Raw genomic sequence first — 23,469 nt, 5'->3', positions numbered from 1 at the left:
CTCATTGGATCCCTCTCCCCTTTAGCCAATCACATACAACATGCATTCAAGTACATGGGTAGTCTTTGGACAAGTGTCCTCCTTAACCCTTAGAGAGAGAGAGAGAGAGAGAGAGAGAGAGAGAGAGAGAGAGAGAGAGAGAGAGCTTGAAAATATCTAGATATTTGTTGGATGGAGCTAGAAGCTCATTGGACCCCTCTTTAGCCCAAACAATAGCATTCAAGCACACCATGTGGTTAAGCATAGGGAGAGTCTGACAGGCGTGCCATGTGCCCTTTGAAAAAGAGGTGCCCTTTGGGTGAGTGGAAAATTAAGTCAAAGATTCTCCTACGTTTGGGACATTCATGCATAGGAAGCTTCTCAAGAACCTTCCTCATTAAGTTTGTAGGGTCTCTTGTTGACTCAAGCACCTTACCCCCCATGTATGGGAAGCTTCTCAAGCACCTCCTCATTAAGTTTGTAGGGTCTCTTTTTGACTCAAGCACCTTACCTCCCATGTATGTGAAGCTTCTCGAGCACCTTCCTCATTAAGTTTGTAGGGTCTCTTTTTGACTCAAGCACCTTACCCCCCATTAAGTTTGACCAAGCACATCAAGTACCTTAGTCATCAAGCATGACAATCACCTCAAGCACCTTAGTCATCAAGCACGCACCTTAGTCATCAAACACGACAAGCACCTCAAGCTTAGGTCGGGTTCTTACCTCAATCTCAGCCCTAGCTGGCCTAAGGTCAAAGGACTTTTAACACTAACCATTGGAGGTCTTTAATGAAGCTAACCCTAAGGTCTTTTAAGCTCCATTAGATGCACATTGCTCTTTGATAGACTACCTCCTTTTGGACCCTTATTGAGATGTAACCATCTCTCCTCTTGGTCCCCTGCTGAGGTAAGTCTAAAAGCACTTATTGCACATTGCTCTTTGATAGACCATCTCCTTTTGGACCCCTATGGAGATGCAACCGTCTCTCCTTTTGGTCTCGTGTTGAGATATGTCTAGAAGCACATGTCGCTATTCTAACTCTTGTTCCCGTTTATTCTCCCACTTTAAATGATTAGTTTAATATGAGAAAATCATTTGGTAAAGTTAGATATTATATTTTATGACAACATCTGAAAAAAATCAACCTGATAGTTACAAAGAACACGTAGAGAGTATATCTTTGCTCACCTATTGCGAGTAGCAGACAGTGATGAAAAAAGAAGCAAAACTTCAACTTAGCACTCACTATCTGGTATTATTGTTTAAGTGAGTTGGACACGTAAAACAAAAGCATAAACAATAGTGCAAACAAAATATAAACTTTGATACATTTGTAGATGAAGAAAGTTAAACTTCACTCTTCACCCTTCAAATATGTCAATGTGTATACTTTATTTATACTATAGTTTAGCTTTGTCTCTAACGTGCAAAATACTCTATATTGGATAGCAAGAGTCAAGATATGTTTGTATATTTTGCCACCTAGAAGTGTGAGTATTCTCATACAGAACACAAAGTGACAAACTCCTACCCCATCTCTGAAGTGTGAGGAAGGAACATCTACACAGCACAAGTGATATTCTACAGTCCCTATGGCTCTCTCTGGAGTGTGACCGGTCTACACAACCACGAGACAAATCGCTAGTGTCTATCTATTCCAAGAGTGTGACTATGTCGACACAACCTCAAAATAGTCTAAGCACCTGCAAACTAATTTTTGTGCGATGACAACCTCTAGCACAAAATGAATTAGCAAAAAAAAAGAGGTTAAGAACAAAACTGAAAAAATAACTATACATGTTTGCTCTGCCACCACTGATGTACTGACAAGCTGACAAGGACTACAATGCGCTCCTTCGATCAAAGAGGCATTTATAATATACGAATCTTCGATCGCAGAAATCCTCTGATTATACGTTTTACAATGTATTATTTTGAAAAAGCATTGTATAATTCAAATAATACGTAAAATTTTCATTATACGACGGTATAAATGCAACCTAGCATTGGATATGCTGGCAATGATGACAACGATGAATGCACTAGATCGGAGTAAGAGGAATCAAGATGATAGAAACCTTAACTCTTCAAAAGGACATCAACTACAAGAATTTGAGATGTTCAATGTTTATTGAGATAGGGTTTCACGGGTCATGGACCATGGCTGCTTTGTGTAGCTTGTAGGCTTCGTGATTGAAAGGAAGGGATTGTGCATCTGTTGCAAATTGCCACATGTATAATGGCTAATTCTTGTGAAGAGAGATCAAGACATATGAGCTAAGATTGTTTCCAATTGGGAATAAAATTGTACTTTTCATGAGGGGTATGAACCAAAAGATAGAGCAATATCTTCTATGGATGAAAAGAAGCTCTTTTCCCTCTAGTATGAATCACCCTTCAATAGGTTCCAAAGGTATTTCTTGGACTACATCACAAACAAGGATTGAAAAGATTCTTCTAGGTGACCATATAGAGAATGAGGTCACCTGCTGAGAGATGGAAAGTTAAGCAGCTAATAGAACGTCTTGGATGTACCTTGGGGGGGGGGGGGGGGGGGGGGGGGGGGGGGGGGGGGGCATTGTATGCAAAACCTATATATCACGTGCATTCAAGGACTATTTATAAACCCCCTTCCCTATGAATTTTTCACCAATAAAAGGGAAAATTTTCCTACTCAATCTGTAAATTTCTTTTCAAGACCCTTTTTCAACACCCTTTTGTATGTGAAATGTAAGAAAATATAGAAAAAATAATATCTACTATTGAACCCATGTGATAGGTATTTTTATTGTAGTAACCCCCCAAGGAGATTACCCCATTATGATGCTGATGGATGGGACTCTTATATCAAGACAAAGGTGCTAAAGAGGAGCTTGGAATTGAGCTCAACAAGGATGAACCAACTTTCTTAAGAGGCAAACAAATTACTCCATTGTCGTGTCACCTAGGAGAATTGTATGAAATCTAGATGGCTCACTTCAGAGAGCTGCAATGATAATCTGGTTTAGCCAACGAGAGTAGAGAATTGCAAGAGCAGCAACAAAGATCCATGCTTCATTCCATCGCAAAGAATCTGAATGGTCCTTGGGAGGATCCCATGCCAAACATAGGAGAGCGGCATCTCGCTCAGGAACTCAGTGGTGTAGGACTCTCTGCATATGACATGTCGGAGTGGAAGAATGATGCATATGGTAAGGCACCGACATTTGGCCAGCGGCTATGGTAAAAGCTATAAATATAGGAGCAAAGACAAAGTCTTCCCATTTACATCCGAAAAATGATATGATTGGAATAGCCTTGAGAACTAGTCTTAATTATGATTGGAGAAATTGGTTTAGGGAAAAAGACACATGCTACATAATATCTAGCAGAAGCAGGGTAGTACAACAAAAGGAAAGATTGGTTGCACAGAACCTCCAAGAGTGGCTGCAATGTCTGCTGCCAAGGGGGCTGCTAAAGAATTTGATTGCAAGTTTGGTGAAGAGGTTGGTTAGATGATTAGTTTTGCGGATTTCATGAAGTCTGAGACAAAAATCGAGTATATGATAGATGGAATGCTTCTGAGATAAGTATTTGTGGATAGCCAACTATTAGCATATTTTTTTATCGTGTTGTGGACCATTTACAAATCGACGGACAAAACTCTATATCAATAAGTCGTAAAAGTTCGTTATGTTTATCCAAATCTCCATGTCTATGCATTTTCTTGGACTACACAACTAGACTATATGGATGGGCAAGACTTCTGTTCCTTATAATTTTTGGGCAGACACAATGCCGACTCACCATCTTCTGTATGGAATTTTTGTATGAGGAGCATTGTATGATATGTATTCTGTGCCATTTCCTCATTGCATAACAAAATTTTTAACTAGTACATGGTTTTCTTGTAGCTTTTCAAAGCAACATTCTTTGGTTTACAGTCAAAGGAGATGCCTACTTGATTACAAGGTAATTAGTCCAATTAATTTACCCATTTCTCAATACTACAATCTACTAATAATATGTATGCATATTGTTCGTGACTCGTAACAATGCCTCAATACTATACTGCATCAAAAAATTTATATGGCACGGCCAACCAAGCAAGGATAGTTTAGTTTATAAAAGAGACTTTCAATTTAAGAGCCTCCATGGGTCCATTTCATTAACAAAGATCTTGTAACAAAATAGGACACTTAATAAATTTTTTTGAGGATTTGAATAAAATATGAGACGTATCTAAAAACAAATCCTTTTGAGCGCCTCTATAAACTACTCTAGTGTTAGTAAAAAATGGCTTCTTCTACTTTTGAGCTTATCATGAGAAAGACATGGACATATAAAATGCACTCTCACAAAATTGCATGTGATGTTTTTTACAAGTTTTACTTAATATAAAATGAATTTGAAATTGTATCAACTTGAGTAAAGCTGCATATGTCTAATACACAAATTTCATATGGTTGAGCATGCTTCAAATAATTTCTTTACTTATATGATTGTAAGTTGCATCATGGTATATAGACATGTGTGCTAACTAAGCAATACTTAAGATGATGGCTATTCATGTTTGCATGAACCGCAAGTAGGAGATTTATTGGGTGATAGAAAGGTTATACCATTTTCCTCTTCTTATGAACACACTCACACAACCCCACACACACCCTTGAGAAGAAGAGAATTTTAACGTCATCGGAAGCTATCCCAAGAGACCTCAAGGATCTATCCAACAAAAGTTGATCTGAAGACTTGCCATTCAAGAGAGAAATGGCATAACCAATCTACCACACATGGGTGATAGAAAGGTTATACAATTTCCCTCTTCTTATTAACACATTCACACACCCACACACACACACAACCAAGAAGAGATAATTTTAACGTCGTAAACATGCCATTCAAGAGGGAAATGAAATAACAAATCTACCATACTTGGGTGATAGAAATGTTATACCATTTTCCTCTTCTTATTATAACACACACACACACACACACACACACACGCTTCTGAATCAACCATCCTTGGCAATGAATAACTGATAATAATACAATGGGGGCAATGGGTTGTATATACCCACCTCAAAAAATTGCCCTATCTAGACTTTCACAAATAAGTAAACTAAATACGCAAAGCCAAAATAAACATTGGGATCACATTGGGCTACTCACTTGAGATGCTACCAACTTTAACACCCTCTTTGCAACTCATAGTGGACATAAATGGTGAGACCAAGTCGATGAAGAAGCTACCATCGACACCCAGCAATGCGGTTATGCTGGGATTCGCTAACTCCAACTTTAACACCCTATGTGTAGCTCATAGTGGACATAAATGGTGAGACCAAGTTGATGAAGAAGCTACTATGGACATCCCAACAACACCGATCATGCTAGATACACCTCAGGTTTTCTACCTCCAACTTTTTACGTTAGAAGAATGATATCTTGAGCATCTCTTGCCTTGTAAATAAATTGAATTGTAGACCACACTACGTCCAAGAATGCCCATTCGTGAACTTTGAACACATCATGTCCAAAAGATTCCTGGATAATGAACATGGAAACACATTCTTTCCATAAACAGGCCAACAACAATGGATTGATGCACCCATCCATAGTGTTTTAAGTACATCTAATTGATTCTCTACTAGATGTATGTGCCTTGAACTCTGACCCACATGTTTAAACACCGATAACATGAACTCCATCACAAGGGTCCAAATTATATATAGGGAGCATTGTTTGTCCCTCTTTCACAAACCTCTCCCTAGCTGAAGCTAGGGGCGGCAATGGTGTCCACTTGACTAGAAGGTGGGAGTCCTTGCTAGCAGAGTCTCCACCACATCAACATATTCCTTACTTTCCTTCCCTGAGTCATTATCATTGCTTTCCTCATTATGCTTGCCTTTTCCTTTGTCCTTTGTAGAGCCTCTATTTTTGCATTTGGATTTGCAATCTTGAGACAAATGACCATGCTTCCTACAATTGTAACAACAATTATTGGTCTTCTTTATGGAATTTGAAGCAGCAAGTGCTTCAACACCTTTGCCAGAAAGCTGAATTTTTCCTTGAGTTATTAGCACGGCTTCCTCCTCAATAAGAAAAGAGTTGAGATCATCAAATTCCAGCTTTTCCTATTAGTAGTTGAAGCATCCTAAACACCATTTCATACGCCTCAAGAAATTTTATGAGTACCAAACTACCTAATTGAGTACTGGTCAGTGAACTTTTCATAGTCGATAGTTGATCATGAATAACCTTAGCCTTCATAAGAAAAGAATGCATGGAACTTCCCGTTGAAAACTTGATAAAAAATAACTGTCCAAGAAGGGTGACTGCTCGCATCGTAGAATCACGATCAGACATTCCCACGAGCTTGAACCACATAATATCATTGGTAGTTTTCAAAGTTTGTATGGATGGATAAATTTCTTCTGTAAGAGATTCCACAATGGCCGACATTGCCTTTGCATCACTTGCATCCTAATCAACACATGATGGTTGATAATCATCATCTGGGAGGCGGGTGTACCTAGATCCCTCGTAGGACAGTCTCCAAACTGCAAACTATGTCCCATGAGCCTTTCCATGTGAACATAGTCGCATAATCAAGTTCCAATGGACGTAGTTATCGCCGTTAAATTTGTCATTGGCGCTCGAGCCAGGGGGGGCCATGTTGAAATTGCTAGACATTGAAATGATTGATTCCTTCTCGCACCTGCAAGTGGCCGCAAAGTCAAAGCTACACACAAAATTTTGCAAGGGGGGAGCTTCGCAAGTTTGCACTCCAAAACTCCAAGACAATCGGTTGGGGGTCACCTACAATGCCTGAGATGCACTTCAAAACCCTCAGTCTACATCGTTTTAAAACGCTAGGGGAAGGTGGGGATTCTTTTGGTCATCAGCAGTTGATGGAAAAAAAGGTCGTTGTCAAGGGGGAGCTATAAATGGAGTTCCAAAAGGCAAGGGATTGGTTGGGGGGGGTCCATCACTTTGCAGGGGGGGTGTTTCAAAATACAGGCTGCAGCAAGGGCAACAATTGGAGGAGAGAGACCCACAATGTCGCATTGTTTCAAAATGTAGTGCGCAGAGGAGGAGGATACGGGAGGCTCCGACAAGCAATGCTTTAAACATTGGCTGCAAGGGGATGATGGAGTGGCACCATTGGCAAGGTGGGGGAGGATGGTTCTCTACATAGGTTCTCCACAATTCTTCTCAATGAGCTGTCTTGCTCCACCAAGACTCGGATACCATGTCAAAGTTGATAATGCAGAATCTTCTAGACCAAGTGGCAAGGAGAGAGAGAGAGAGAGAGAGAGAGAGAGACTCTCTGAACCAATCAACCTTGGCAATGAATAACTGATAATAATACAATGGGGGCAACGGGTTGTATATATACCCACCTCAATAAATTGCCCTACCCAAACTTTGACTAACACATAAATCCAAAATAAATATGGGGATCAAATTGGGCTACTCACTTGAGATACTACTACTTTAACAGTAACTCCCTTGTGTCTCAGGTAGATATATCCATAGCCCCAATCTGCACCACCATGAGTTGGTTCATGAAAAGGATGCCCCAATATGACATGGTAATTTAGATCTCTCCCAAAATCTACTATCGTGAAGGTGTGCATGTATTCCACCGGTAACTTTGATATTCTTTTGTAGTCTCATGGGTTTTTCTAGCCTTCCATCCACTAGTTTGAGGACCAATCCAATTTCTGTACGAGCTAACCTCCCCCATATTTCCAATCGAAGTGAAAGACAGTGCCAATGTTCGTCTCCAAACGCCTTGTTTCGACTTTCCATTTTCATGAGGGTTTTCATTTCTAGACTCACCCTTCAATGAGGCATCTGATATATTTTGAAAGGATTTTTTGGTTCTTTGGAACTTGGGGATGTAGGCCCTACTTTGTCCTCCGGACACCCTCCACCTATGACATGGGCATGTTTCAAATGGGATCTATGTATGGTTAGCAGCATGTGGGGCCTCCAATGCACATTTGTAAATTCAGAAAACTTTGTAATTAGAGGCTAAAAGTAAATTCAGGTAGGCTTGTAAATTCAGGTAATATGGTGTACTATTATGTACATGCCGGCAATTTGTAAATTCAGAGCAGTTTTGAAAATTCGGGCACTCAATCCGATTTTGGCCTCCACCCATGATCCTATTTTGAACATGCTCGTGTCATATGGGATCGCCTTGTCCACATTCAAAGCTTAATTTGGCCGCTGCTAACACTCGAGCCCAGGAGGGGTTTGAACTTTGCACGAGCGCGCTTGCAAGAATGTATGACAGGAAATGAGAACCTCAGAAGATGCTAGAGATGATCGATGTGCTGTAGGTCAAAGCTGTTGGAATATTGCATTGCGCATGCGTGCGGCACATGGTGTTGTGACTCCAACTCCTCCTTTTCAGTCTTTGGAATGCAGGGCAAGCTTGGCAGGCAATAATATGTAGGTCTTGTCTAATAATTGCTCATTGAGAGAGAGTCCTGTACAAGCTTCGTATGCAAGGTTTAAGCTTACATAGAAACAGTTGAGTGATGGGGCTTCAGATGAGGCTCTGAATCTGAAGAATACGATGAAAGTGCCCAATGCAAAAGTAGCTGCACTCGCTTGCTACATTTGCCCAAAATTCAATACTCTATCGTGGCAGTTTTACCAAGATTGTGCCGGAGAAGGTTTGTAATCTATTTGGCTGCTATGGAGGAGCCGTGTGAGCACTGATGTGGGTGATATGCTTGAGAATACCACCATGTACAGGAAGATCGTGGGAAGCCTAAATATCATGACTAGATTTAAGTTACATGGCTGGGCTTGTGAGCTAGTTTATGCAGCTTCCAGGAAGCCACACTTGGATGCACATTTCGCTATGTGAGTGCTACCTTGGATTATGCACTTATTCAACCATTGAGCAAGTGCAACTCTCACTTAGCTCGCTCTACTCAAATGCAAAGTATACAATGCACGAACGGAAAATTCTTCTTCCTGTCGCTTCAGTACAAAAGCTCTCGTAAGAAATTCTTTTGGTGTCTACAAATTCCAAGTGCATTTTGATGGTTACAAGGGTGGTGGAAGGTATTTTTTGAGTTTGAGTTTGGGTATGAAGGGATGAGAGTCAGCAAAATTCATAGCAAGTAGCTTTGGTGCAGGCTTCATCTAGCCAGAAGTCTACATCTTGATAGTCTAAAAGAGAGGAAATTTTTGAGCTGTCATCTGAACATGTGGTGGATGGGGATTGGGTCAGGGGTCCAAGCTCACAAAGCCGAAGGGTGCCATAGGGTATGCCAAGGTCAGCAGGTGCTGTTGGGTTGTGTGGGAGATGATTTCGCAATGAATGTCCATCACCATGTACGACATTACAATCGGCAGTAGAGCAGAAAATAGAGTCATGAGAAATCACTCCAAAGGGGTTCTGTTCTGAGACGTTGGGCTTTACATAATCACATGTATTGGCATGGAGAGCATAAGGAGTATTAGAGACTAAATTATGATCAGGCTTCCAAGAAGGCTGATAACCACTAGCTCCTTGCTGTTGTAAAACACCTACATCTTGGCAGTGTTTTGCTCCTTTGATGTCCATGGGCTGCAGGCCGTCCATTTGTGCTTGGTAGTTATTAACAATGATTAGTGCACCTTGATCCATAGGCTCTAGGCTTTGGAGCCTCTTATAGTCCGGAAATTGTGCAAGCTTAACCAAGAACTGGTCAGCTTCTTGCCTTGGCATATTGATGACATCAAGGAGCTGATCAGGGTGCACAATTTTTTGATGGAAAAAAATGTGCTGTGAATCGACATTGCCTCTAGCAATTGGAGCAATCTCTAGATGCGGTTTTACGGCAATATTGTAACTGGCTGGGAGCACACTTTTCCCACATTGATCAGCGTCTAGAAAATCTACTTGTGAAAATGGAAAAATGGGTGGCCGTGGTGGCATGCAAGATGAGCTTGCTGCGCTTATTGGGCAAGCTCTCACAGCTACTAATTCAGCTTGTTTCAACTTTGTTGCATCATGTGCATTTACCGCATTACCCGAATTATTGCTTTGAGCTATTTTCTTTTGTACCCTCTTTTTCAAGCACGAATTCCACAGGTTTTTAATCTCATTGTCTGTCCTTCCAGGCAGATGCGATGCAATTTTGGACCACCTGCAGGGTAACATTATGGAATGAGGCTAGTGTATGACTGGCAAGTTAATAATGCAGCAAAATTACATTACAATTGAAGTAAAGCATACAGACACTTGACAATTTGAGATGAAGAACATACTTGTTTCCGAATATTGCATGGAGTTCAATAATGCGCTTTTCCTCCGTTGCCGAGAAGGAGCCACGCTTGAGGTCAGGGCGCAAGTAATTGATCCAGCGCAATCGACAGCTTTTCCCACACCGTTGGATCCCTGCACCAGCAACAATGTATCAATGACTCTCTTCATTCACATTGAATAACATTAACTACAATGCACATGTTGCAAGAGCTGAATTGGGTAATTGCATCTGTAGCAAGACAATGAGGACTCGAATGGTCGCTTGTGTCAGTGATGAGAATGGCATTAACCTGCAAGTGCGGGCACAGAGCTCCAACTACCAGGGCCATGTTGCATAATGCAGGCAAGGAGCTTCTCATCCTCGTCAGGTGACCAGAGGCCTCTCTTGAGCTTTTGCTTTTGGCAGCATTTGTGGGTATGAGCCATTGAAGGTGCAGTACTAGAGCTTTATTAAGTTCTTGCTGGCAGAGGCTCTTACTTTTAGAAAACAGAATAAACAAGGGCTACATTAAGATGGTTTGCACTCAAGGCTAAGCAAGGCTATAACCCTTCATTAAGAGAGAGAGGAGAGGGCTTGGGTACAAGATTGTTTTCAGTGAGTTGTTAATAAATATATATATTGAGTGCATGTGACATATAGTACATAATAAGTCTATGTGACTTGTGTGCTGGGTTGTCCAAGCAAATTGATAAATGTGTGCTGTGAATAGTGCAATTGACATTAAGGAAAGATTGGTTTGTTAGGGTAGCATGTCAATTTTGGGGGGGGGGGGGGGGGGGGGGGGGGATGAACAGAGAACCCCTAAAAAGCTTAAAAAGAGTATGTGTTAACAAGGACATTCAAAAGTCTAAATCATTTAGTGTGGTGATGATCATCAAGGACTCTAATAATGGCAGGCCTTGGAAGAGCTTAACTAGAAAGGACTATATGGTTAGCTTAATGGCAAGCAAAAAAGGCTAAGGGCCTTGACAAGAAGAACAACTTTACTATGGTTAGTTTGATTGAGAGATCAGCATTACTATAGTTAATTTGACTTGAGTATAGTCCTTATTGGGAACAATGTTGTGTGTGTGTGTGTGTGTGTGAGAGAGAGTGAGAGAGAGAGAGAGAGAGTTTTGATTTTAGAATAGAAGAAAGGTGGAGAAGCAAATCCAAGCAAAGATTTGTGTGGACATTGGTGTTGATAAGAGCCTAGACAGATATAATATAGGGAGATGTGTGTGTGAGCAACAATGGAGGCGCCCTTTTTAAAAGGGGGTTTACAGGTTCAAATCAGGAATTGTGGGTGCTATTACTTGTTGTGGTCATTGCCAGGCAGACAATGACTCCCTTCTTATGTCACCATTGTGGGCGCCTTGAACGGCCACCAACAAGGACTTGATGTGGATGTGCACACGTGTGCTATCTCTCTCTCTCTCTCTCTCTCACACACACACACACACACACTCTCTCTCTCTCTTTCGGGTTTCCATCTCCATAGCAAGCAGCCCCATCAATAATACGATGGTTTATGTGTTCCCTTCATTATGCATTGATTGATTTTTGGAAGCCCAATGCACGCATGTATTGTTGTTATTGCCATGAACACACATAGGCCTGTGGTAGGCTCTAAAAGATGTGTGTTGGTGTGATCAAACATGTGATAGGCTCTACAACCCCTATTAGCATGTGTGTTGGTGCGATCAAACATCCCAATTGGTACGAACCCCAACGGCCATCCATCTCTCTCTCTCTCTCTCTCTCTCTCTCTCTCTCTCTCACACACACGCGTCGCTACTTGATATACGCTACAAACACACACAGACACAATCACCGTCTCCCTTACAATCAATTCTCTCTCTCTCTCTACATCACCACCTTTCTAAAACCACAGTGTCCGCTCGTATAAAGATTGTCACTTAAATCCCCCCCCCCCTCTCTCTCTCTCTCTCTCTCTCTCTCACACACACACACACACACACACACACACACACACAGAGCCACTCGCCACCCATGCCGGTGCTCTGCTTTGACTTCGTACCACCCGCTGCTTTGTCTCCAATTTTGTCCTTTAAGCAGCTTAATGCTTGGACCCACCTTCGCTAATCAAATCCGCCTCTCCCTCGCTGGCCCCAACTCTCTACTTTACACTAGTTTCAAGCGCATCATGACTTCTAAAGTTCTTGTAGACTTTCACCGTCAATTCATTAAAAATGCTTTCCAGTGTTTAGGGCATCCTCCATTTGCATGGAGTCACACATAACAATACAAAGATACACACAAAGATGCATCTATACACATCATTCCGCTATTGTATTTTGTGAATTAGTGGATTTCAGAGGCAAGAATTTCCCATACGGATGTGACATAGTTGTACTGATGCGCAAAGTTCTCATTAGGTTTGTGAAGCTATTAGGGGTCCGCAGGATTGATTCATCAATCCCCTGTTCTGTCTGTCTCAACATGGAGCTCCAAGTATGAGTTTTATGTCTCCATTGTTTCAACATAATCTTTGGTGCCAGAGCAGGTATTAGGGCATCTCAACCTTAACACTCAGCCCTCTTCGTCTTCCCATTATGAGGCCTTCCAAACTAATGCTATCGTGCACAACTAATCTCAAGACGATGGCTCCTCACAACACTGTGAGGAAATCCAGAATGAACCTTAGAATGTAGAATCTGTGACCATAAGCAAGCAAGATCTTAATGCCTGGTATAATCAACTCATGGATAGAGTGGTTATAAGGTTGTGTCATGGTCCTAGACCATCTTTAAAAGCTCTAAAACAATGGGTAGCCACTAATTGGGAAGACATGTATCTCTTCTCTCAACACATCCACCAATACATACCCAATAACTATTACCCGTTTTTCTTTGAAGATGCCAATAGTGCATTGCAAGTAATCACACAGGCCAATGGCTAATGAAAAATACCCCTATCTCCTTCTTTAAACGGTACAAAGGCTTTAACCCAAAAGGGAAAAACCTTCTAAGGTCCTTGTATGGGTTGATTTTCCACACCTACATGTGGAACATTATCCTTGGCTCAGAAACGTAAGAGGTGTTTTAGGGAAAGTGTTGGGGAAAAAAGCAGAGGGGGGGAGGGGGGGGGGGGGGGGGGGGGGGGGAATAAAACCCAAAATGGAATTTTTGATTGTTGATAGAAGTGGATCCTAATAAAGCCCCCAAACTTAAAGTGCCTATTAAGGATTGTGCAGGTAATTTACTCCATTAACCAAAAATCTTGTACACAAACCTGCCTAATTCATGCTTTCATTGCTATCAGCAAGGGCAATATCTGATCAAGGGCTGCCCTATTCTTCATCAAGAAAAACAACAAAACCTTGTTGACAAAGAGATTGAGCAAAGTTCTCAAAGTCAATTTTAGTGATTCAACATGAGAAATCCAAATAGAATTTAGAGTAGAAGGCCATGGATTAACCATAGTGTTTATTATTTGGATGTTTTGCTAGAAGATATTTTTGAACCATTCTTTATGGGGCTGACGATCCCATCCTAGCAGTCAATAGAAAGCTCAAGAGGAATCTATCTCTAGCAAGGATGTGCAAGTGAACCAGATACACCTTGAGAGTCCCACTGACAAAGCTAGAGGTCTATCTGATTCTGAGAGTGAAGGAGAATGTGTTAAAAGTTCCCAACAAGATCACCAAGAGCCACCAAAGGATTTACTACAGCTTGCCAAGGATCTAGAAGATAAAGATAAGAAAAGAAACTAGAGTTGACTAGCTCACATATGCCCTTTGTGGACATTCTCATGACTCAATCTAAAGAGGAAAGTCTACCCAATATACGCGTTCCCAAGGAAAAAAGGAAAGTGGAAAAATCCAATGATCCAAATAGAGCCTCAGTGGTTTTAGCCACACCAACTAAAAACAATAAAAAATGAAGTGCCCAAATCTAAATGGTTTCACACTAATTGTAAAGGGGTTATAGATACTTCTAGGCCTATGGAAATCAAAAAATGGCTACTAGATCTATCTTTGCATCTTGTTATATGCTTTTGCAGGAATTAAAGCTGGTAGGCAAAGATCTAGAGAACACTTTGAACATATTAGGCTCTGGTTACAAGTGGCACTATCCTAATCATGTTGTTGACAGAGGTGGTGTTGTTTTGGGATTTTCCTTCAAATGGGCCAACCTCAATCTTCAGAAAAAGGTATGTGGGTTGCTGTCACCTTGTCTGACCCTATCAACTACACCTTAGTTAGTGTTTATGCTCCTAACTCCCTTGTTGATAGATCTTAGTGCTAACAAGAGATTGCGAAATTACCTAAAAGCATTGTGATTGCATGTGATTTCAATATGGTAGAAAAAATAAGAGATGGATTAAGATCTCTTGGTCAGGTAATCTAGCATCGAAAAGTCTCAGTGGGTAGACCTTATAGACTGTATGAATCTTCTAGGTGTCTCTGAAGACTATGGTTTACTTGGAGTAATAATTAGCTAGGGGAATGATTTAGATCTGCCGGATTGGACAAGGTCTATATGTCAGTAAATTTCTTGCAAGATCGACTTAGCCATGCATCTAATTCAGTCCTTTTTGGTTTGGGTGGAGACTATGCGTACATCATAATCAAAGTTTTTCAAAGAACAAATTGCTTGTAAGGGTGAGTTTATGATGATCCTTGATCCCGATCAAGGCTTACAATCTATATAGTCTCAATATTGCATGACAATGACATTGTAATCTTTAGGGTTGGTGTCAAAGTTGTGTAGTATGAACTGTGAATATGATGATAATGACATCTAGATATTAGTTCGTAGTTCCCAGATGGCATCAATATTAGATATGGCAGTAGGCTTAGATTCAATGTAAAAAAACAGCTTTAGCGGGTTATTTTGGACAAGAACATCTTGGACTTTCTCTTTCTTCAAAGGAAAATTTTCTACCATTAAACTTGTGTATATTGTAAAACTCTTTGTTTGATGGAGAGGCGACTCGATTAGACTCTACCACAATCACACATGAGAGGTGTCAGTAACCAAGAGACTCGAATGCTACCAAAAGCGTGCAAAAATCTTCCATACATTGATCAATATGCATAAGAGATTACTCAAGAATGTATAAAAGTTTCAAAAATACGCATCAAGACTGCCATGTGTGGGCATGAACGTAGATAGACACAATTTTATTTAGCATGACATAAACCGGAGAGTTCATCATGCTTGGCACAATCTGTATCAAAGACCATAAGCTTATGACCAACAATTGACCATAAGCTAACACAAATCACCATGAGACGGCTACTTTCACGATAAAGCATCAAAGAGAGCATCAATAGCCAAAAGGACGCATGATCACAATCACCATGCATAGATCACAATCATAACCACAATTGTTGCAATCAGACATAAAACTGTATCAATGGGGTATTGTTAACTGAGCGGATGTTAGTTAAGAGAATTTGAATTTGCTAAAGTCTCAAGACGTACGAATGCACATCAAAGATGAATATAAAGAAGCAGTGAAGATTGGAGTTACACATTTTTTATATTTTTCAAAATGGTCATGTATTGTAAATTTTTTATTTATCTCAAGCCATTGTAATAATTGTAACGTGTTACGGGCTTAATGAGAGTTCTAACCTGTAAAGAATATGCCAGTTAGTGTACCTAAGTTGTAGATTTGGTAAGTTGTGGAGCCCTAAAGGCCTTAGACGTCCAAACATTGCATATTTTTAACCTAGGTATATAAGGTAGAGTGTAAATGGAATTAGGGTTCTGTTTGAGGACAAACCAAACAGGCGTCCACTTGGCCGGACACGTAGCCAGACACACCACATTTGTAGTCTATTATTTTAGTGAGCTAGTGTAGTGATACTCTTTGTAAATCCTAATTCTAGAGTAACACGTCAATTTCCTGAGTTGTAATGATGTCTTGATAATTGTAAAGGTCCGTGTGAGCCGGCCATTGGCCATTTAGAATGCCCTAGGTATAAATGTCCATAACCTTAATGTGAAGGGAGTCTTATCTTTAGAAGTAGAAGGAGCTCTAAAAACGTACACTCAAGCTACGAGCTGATCCAATTTGTAATCGACGCAGTTAATGAATGGGTAATCAGTTTTCAATTCCAAAACTTGCATTGTGTTCCTCTCTCTTTGCTCTTTAATTTAGGTGTAAGCATTGTCAGTTTTGCTTTGGTTCACAACTATGCATCTGTGAGCTATAATTGCAGATTTGAGTGCTTAAATCATTGTTTTTAGTCGTTTTGACCATAGGAGACTGTTCTTAGACCATAGGACGACATTTCTAGCACGTTTTGTTGCAATTTTTAGGACCTTTTTCATGATGGATCATGATTTCGATACCTTGTTGGATTGCAACCAGACTTGCTAGGATAGTGATGCTAGGTGTCCTAGACCTCCTCCTAAAGTTTCGTTGCATTTCGAGTCCGTTCGAGTGCCGAAATGGCGTGATGACCTAGAGCTATGAGAAAGGACATAGACAGATTTCCCTGATCTTTGAGTGTTGGTTTGCTTGTTGAGCTAGTGTGTTTGCTTGTTAAGGTTCACTTCGTGAGATTGACGATCTCATAGAGTCTCCATACCCCATCTGAGTCACTTTCCCTGAGTATTGACATTATGTTAGTGCCAGAAAGCTATGCTGCAGACGTCCGTCCGCGGCGACCAGCAAACATTGGCGCCATTGCCGGGGATATGATCCTTAGATGGTGAGTGACCTAGTGCGTATTTAGAGCGTTCTTTTTCAAAGATTTGTCTCTCCATTCCATTTACACCTTAGGAGTGAAGCAGCTAGACATGGGGTTTAGTGCTTGATAGAGTCTAGAAGTCGAGGACTTGTTAGATCTATTCTCGATAGGTAAAGAGAGTTGTGAGTGAGATAGCCAAAAGCATTTCATTCTCCAATTTTCTCATTACTTTCAGAGTGCTGTTCCGTTTTTTGTTACGACTTTGTTTGTTTTTATTCCATGTTTCATTTCAGTACTTAGGAGTAGAGTAAGTAGAAACTACCACCATCAAATTTGGGCTAAAAGATCGAGGAAAAAAAGGGTGAAAACCATATTTTGGCCGGAATAACCATAACTCTGAAATTCTGAAAATTTGATGGTAGAGACCTCAAAAGTGATCCAAATTCAAAAATTTGTGGATCAAGAGCATTGGAAAATTATCTAGAAGTAATCTGGAAAGTTTGGCCAAAATTTGTGGAGGAACATGGATTGCGATCCATGTACCCCAGAGACCATTTTTGGTGAAAAGTGACCACTTACATTGAGCATCATTGGGAAACTGCTCTGATCAAGTTTGCTTGAAAGAAAAACTCAAAAATCACATCAGAATTGACTATTGGGGAGAAAACAACAAAACATGCATTTCAGACACAAAATTTGGGGTTTTTCAACTTTTTGAGATCCAAATTCAAAAAGGGGTGAGATTTGGCTTCTACATTGCATAGAGTACCTGTAGAACAAAATTCATAAAAAGATGTTGCCAAACATGGATCGTCATCCATGTACCTTTTTGACATTTGGGGCTAATATTTGACAAGTACATCCCTGATAACTAGTGGAACAACTTTGCCCAAAGGGACCATGTCAACAAATTGAAAAAAGTTGGTCAAAATAGCCAAATACAGAAACTAGCCATAAACCGCAGGGCAAACAAAATACCTCACTTTTGACTAAGAAAAAGTTGGCCAAATTCAAAAAGATTTGGGGAATAGTGTCACCATAACATGGACTACAAGCTGACCAAGTTTCATGTCAAAATGTGGTCAAACATGGATTGCGATCCATGTACCTCATGAAATTTTTTTGGCTAATATTTGAGCAGTAGGTAGCTGAGACATAGACAACCAATTTTCCCTAAAGAACCATATGCAAAAAAGTTTTAAAAAGTGGTCAAAAGAGCCAAAAACAGAACATTATCAAAACTGTCACATCAGACTGTAGAAGTCAGTTTTGGTTGGGCAAAACTGATCCAAATTCAAAAAGATTTGTGGAGCAGGCTGCAAACAGCATAAGCTATCAACACACCAAAAATTAAAATCCAAAAGTGATGGAACATGGATCGGGATCCATGTACCTTTGAGAAATTTTTGGACGAAAAGTTTTCCAGCCTGTAACAAAGACAATTGTGAACAAAAGTCCCCAAAAAAATTTTGTCAAAAAAGTTCAAAAAGTGGGTGAAAAGAGCCAAAAGTTGTCTAAGGTGAAAACCATAAAACAAACCCGTGAATTGACTTTTGCCTGACCTAGAAAAGTCCAAATCACACAAAAACCATATAGCAGGGATCAATGGACCAAGGGAAAGCTTTGTGCCCTTTTTCAGTGCAATCTGACACATAGGTACATGGATCGCGATCCATGTTCCTGTGTCACAGACTGATACCATATTTGAACCATAGCTAGAGGACATCACAAGGAATCTATTGGTCTTTTCAAAACTGAATTTGGATACCAAAAAGCAGACCAAAAGCCCAGAATTGTCAAGTACTCTGTGCAAGTGCCAGAATTGACCTAACTTTCAATCCAAAGGTCCATTTTTCAAAAACTTGATACCATAGGACCTCCTAATCATGCTGATTGTGATGGTACAAAAAAAGTCAAATTGGGCTCCAAACATGGATCGCGATCCATGTACCCATAGTGACAGCTTGACTTGAAACTTTCCAGATCAGTAGTGTATACACAAGGAAACATATCCACAAGTTCAGTATTGGAAAAAATTGAGCAAATTTGGGTCAAAAGGGAGCAAAATAGGTGACAGATTGAAAACTAGAGTGCAGACCTAGTGTTCGCTATTTGACCTAGCAAACCAAGTCCAAATCCAAAAAGATTTGAGATTTAGCTTGTGGAAATAGTGAGGAACAAACTCCTAAGTGGACAAGTCCAGATGTGGCAGATGTGGTTGAACATGGATCGCGATCCATGTACCTCCATCTTAAAATTTGCTGAAAATTGGTATATAGCTTGTACATGACCTTGTCTACACACTGTCAAAATTTGGGAAAAAAATAATTTGTTAGAGGAACATGGATTGCGATCCATGTACCTCATCATAGTTGGGGTATCTGAGTTGATGATCTTGTAGACATACTTGAGTACATCCCAAATCTCAACTTTGAGCTAAAAATACCTTCTGGAAACCAAGATACAAGCTAAAGTTCCTGTTTTCTGGTCCTGAGACTGTCTTGAGTGTTGTTTCAAGTGCAATTCACTAAAATTGCTCTAACTTTTGATACACAACTCCAAATTGAGTCAGGTATAGCCAGAAGAAAGCTTGCGGTCAATAGTTTTGGTTTAAGAGCTGAGTTTTTTTAGGTTTCCTAAATCCAAACTTTTAGGGTACCCAAAACTAGTTTCTAGAGACCAAAAGAGTCACAAAGACCTAACTTTTGAGAGACCTTACCAGGGGCAAAAAGGGATAAGTTGCACTAAGCCAAGTTGGGCTTGTCAAGTACTATCTTGAGAGATTTGAGTGAGCCTTGACCATGAAAAATCATCCACCACCAGGGTTTTCTACTCCACTCAGCGACATGAAAAATGCAAGAAACCCTGCAATGCCTTCAATAGTGGGATTGGGAGAATACCTAGAGGAGAAGCATCCTCTGATCAACAAACCGAACGTGAGATTCATCAAAGCCAATGAATCCATGAGAGTGCTTATAGATTACACTCATGAGGACTTTTATAGCTTCACAAATGGAGATCCATATATCTTCTATAAGTGTGTAGAGCCCAATGCTAGAGAGCTAACATTCCATAAGAACCTCTATGCATTCACATATACAGATTCCCATGGAGTCCAAGTTTTGATGGTAGATAAGTATGGCAGAGAGTACAAACTTGTTGATCCAAATGACTTAGAGCAATACACATACAAGGGTACTCCGATTCCTACTTACTTTCAGCTAAAAACAATGCCAAAGTACACATCAGAGAGGATTCCACCGGGATTATCTCCAAGACGAGAGGAGAGAGCAAGAGACATCTTTCCACGAGACCACAAATTGGTTAGATTGGTGACTGGACCATAACGGTTAAGATCATTTCAAGTGGCTCAATGTGTCAAGACAAAATACAATGGGTCAAGGGATCCATATGCTCATGTCTCACTCTTCAAACAAGTTTTGAGAGCTAAACAGATTGCGGATTTCCATACTCAGTATGAGGGATTAGGGTTAACATTAGAAGGGACGGCTTTGAGTTGGTTCTAACCACTAAATAGAGATGATTTTCCCATCATAGCACAACTCTTGAAAGAATTCATGGAGGAGTTCTAGAAAAGGGGAATCAAACACAACACAGTGTCCCATATCTACGCTTTCAAACAGAAAAAGGAGAAAAAAGTGAAGGAAGCTCTGCTTTGATTCAAACAATGCATACACATATGTCTTTGATAGAACTACCGCAAGATGAGAGATTATTGGTTCTCTTCATAGAGGGATTGAGAAATGAAACTCTCAAAAAGGACCTACATTTGAAAGGATGCATGGAATTTGATCAAGTCACTAGAGAAGCTCTATATCTAGTTGAAAATTGTAAGGCCCACGCACAGGTGACTGAAGATATAGACAACACGGCTAGTAGTGCCTCATCTCCGAAGAGTGAATCAACAACAAAGAAGGATGTTCAAACTCCTTGGGAACCAATCATTGAACAAGTGGTTGAGGGGGTGATTAGAAGAATAAACCAAGGCTACAAGCAAAACCTAGACGTACGATAGCCTCAATTGAGGATATGTAATACTTGTGGAGGGGATCACCCCACTCCATGGTGTAGCACTCAACCAAAACCGCAACGTATGCTAGGGGAGCAACCACCTCTTCTGAATGATGGTAGAGTAGTAGTCAACTACGCTCAACCAACGTATGTTCCACAATCTACAAAAAACTAGTACTCCATGGATGCAAATACATTCATGTTCATAGCCAATCATCAGGAGTATGGTTTGAAGAATATTCTTACAAGGACAGAACAACCATTGGCTGGATCACCAGCTATGAAACAAGAAGGTCCATGCTATGAGTGTGGAGGTGATCATTGGGCACGAAGTTGTCCAAACAAGGGTCCACAAATAGAATTATTTGTGTTCTATGAACGTTGTGGGATAGACCATCTACGCCAACACTGTGCTAAAAATTTAGACTACAAGGGGAAAACAACAATGAACGTTTTACGCGTGATACCTTTTTCAATCCCTTTAAACGTGATGACTCGAGCTCAAGCTCAAGAAGCTGCCAAAAACAAACCAGCTGAAGAAGCCACATTGCTTGTTCAAACAGAAATTGAGAACATATCTGTGAGAACTTTCGAAAGAAGATCATGGAAAGCTAAACGAGACAAAATGAAAGAAAAAGGGCTATAGGAGAAAGCTACTTTGAAAATTGAACTGAACCAAACCAAAGAACACCTTAGACGAGAGCAAGAAATGAAGAAAAACACAAAGGGACCTAAAGAGTCAAAGACTAACTCAGGAGGTTCAGTCTTGGTCGACAAAGTCTTTGAACCTTTGGATGCGATCTTGAAAGCTTATGATGCTAGGTTAAAGACCAACCAAACCCAAGAGGATAGATGGCTAACATATCCTCATCTGGGGTATGAAAAAGAGAGGTTGCAAATGTGCAAGGAGCTCATCCAAAAGGCCCAAGCTCTTATGGAACCACATGTTCCAGATGCTCCAAAAATGGAGGTGCTAATCCGTGAAAAAATCCAGGAATTGAAAAGGCGTGCTATTGTAAACAAAGAGGAAGAGCCAGGAGTTGAGGCACCTTTTAGATACAAGGGAAGTAGCCAATACCACAGATGGGGTGGGCTCACAAGTAGTGATGCCTATTCTAGAGGTAGAAGAACCGTGGCTACAATCCTTATGGGAATCAGTTATAGAAACCACAAAGATGGTAGTGCTACTTTACAGTCAGCACCTATCCCTGAGATAAACATGGATTACGAATTTTTCCTAGGAGATATACGATCTCTATACGGGGATGTCTGGTCTGTCGCATTTGAAGAGAGCAAACCACGCTCTCTAAAGACTTTGCCATCTTTCATAGGATAATGAGACAAAATTGGAGGTTAAAATGGTACCTTCTTAATGGAAAGCCACACCAAAAATGATGGATACCAAGAGCTTGCATGAATTGATGTCTTCTCCTATACAATGCACACTTCATCTCTTAGAGCTACTAAAAATCAAACCGCATCTATGGGGCCAAATGGGCAAAAACTTGGAAAACATAGGGTTGAAAATCCCTTCACATGACCAACTTGCAGACAAAAACATGGATGACACCTCGCCGAAGAAACCACAGACAAAGCCAGTACCAGTAAATAAGGTGCATGACTACTGTGAAGGAGAAGAAGGAAACACCACCTTACCACTTGAGTACAAAGGAGTAAATGCGGTTGCTATATTAGATAGTGGGGTAGTAATTACCATTGCAACCAAAGAAATATGGAGAAAATGGGGAAAGCCTGCTCTTACAAAAACTCCAATGAAACTGCAATTAGCGGATGGATACATGGAGAAACCGATAGGAATATTAGAACAAATCATAGTATCCTCATGTGGCATCGAGTATGAGCACACCTTTTCCACAATGAATTTTGATAAGAGTAGAAACTTTGATATCATATTGGGCAGACCATTCACGGGTCAGCTAAAAATGGTACAAGACTGGGGCTATGATTATATCTACTTAAGATACAAGGAGATTACTACAAACATCAGTGTCAAAGATCATAGTTATAGAGATGTAGAACGAACCCCGGGGGAAGAATTAAACTCCACAACTGATGTCGAAAGCAAAGTGCATATTTGGATGTACGGAGCTCCTGAGAGTGAAAGTCTTAGAAAGGATATTAGTTTTGACCACCAAAAACCTTGGCTAAGGTATAAAAGCCAATTTTTGTAAGTTATTTGTAAGTTTTTGGATAATAAAATACACAGCGTGAGCTAATGGCGGTCACTTCTCTCCTTCTCACGCTTCCTACTCTCTCCCCGGTTGTCACATTGCAGTCGCATTTGTTGCATTGCAACCGCAGGTAAGAGCTCTACGCACATCATAGTATTTTGTAGCTTTTGGCGTCGCAGACCCGCGGCCTAATTTCATCATAAGTAGGAATTTACACTTCAAAATCAAAAACTAAGCATAGGTGGGGTATCGGGGCAGCATTGCTAAGCATTTAGATGCATTCTGAGTCAAAAACGACTAGGTCAAAAATCCACTGCTGTTAATAATCGCAATTTTGACACTTGACCTAAGTGGGATT

General features: G+C 40.4%; 1 protein-coding gene across 1 annotated transcript; it reads right to left on the bottom strand.

The window, feature by feature from the left end:
* Positions 1-8,934: 8,934 nt before the first annotated feature.
* On the bottom strand, positions 8,935-10,991 carry LOC147448330 (uncharacterized). The gene is made up of 3 exons (XM_086524176.1): positions 10,528-10,991; positions 10,240-10,369; positions 8,935-10,118 (listed from the first exon to the last, which is right to left on the bottom strand). Exons 1-3 carry the CDS (start codon positions 10,661-10,663, stop codon positions 9,089-9,091), a joined length of 1,296 nt encoding a protein of 431 aa, XP_086380302.1. The 5' UTR covers positions 10,664-10,991; the 3' UTR covers positions 8,935-9,088.
* Between the last annotated feature and the right edge of the window lie 12,478 nt (positions 10,992-23,469).

Source organism: Adiantum capillus-veneris, chromosome 11 (genome assembly GCF_014529385.1).
Source record: "Adiantum capillus-veneris isolate H3 chromosome 11, ASM1452938v2, whole genome shotgun sequence".
NCBI classification, from domain to species: domain Eukaryota; kingdom Viridiplantae; phylum Streptophyta; class Polypodiopsida; order Polypodiales; family Pteridaceae; genus Adiantum; species Adiantum capillus-veneris.
This window is presented reverse-complemented; position numbering and strand designations above follow the sequence as displayed.

Excerpts from the sequence above, each read along its gene's own strand:
- LOC147448330 (XM_086524176.1), bottom strand. The coding sequence starts at position 10,663 with ATGGCTCATACCCACAAATGCTGCCAAAAGCAAAAGCTCAAGAGAGGC. Across the intron at positions 10,370-10,527 it reads CTCTGTGCCCGCACTTGCAG|GGATCCAACGGTGTGGGAAA; the intron begins GTTAATGCCATT and ends TTGCTGGTGCAG. Across the intron at positions 10,119-10,239 it reads CATGCAATATTCGGAAACAA|GTGGTCCAAAATTGCATCGC; the intron begins GTATGTTCTTCA and ends GTTACCCTGCAG.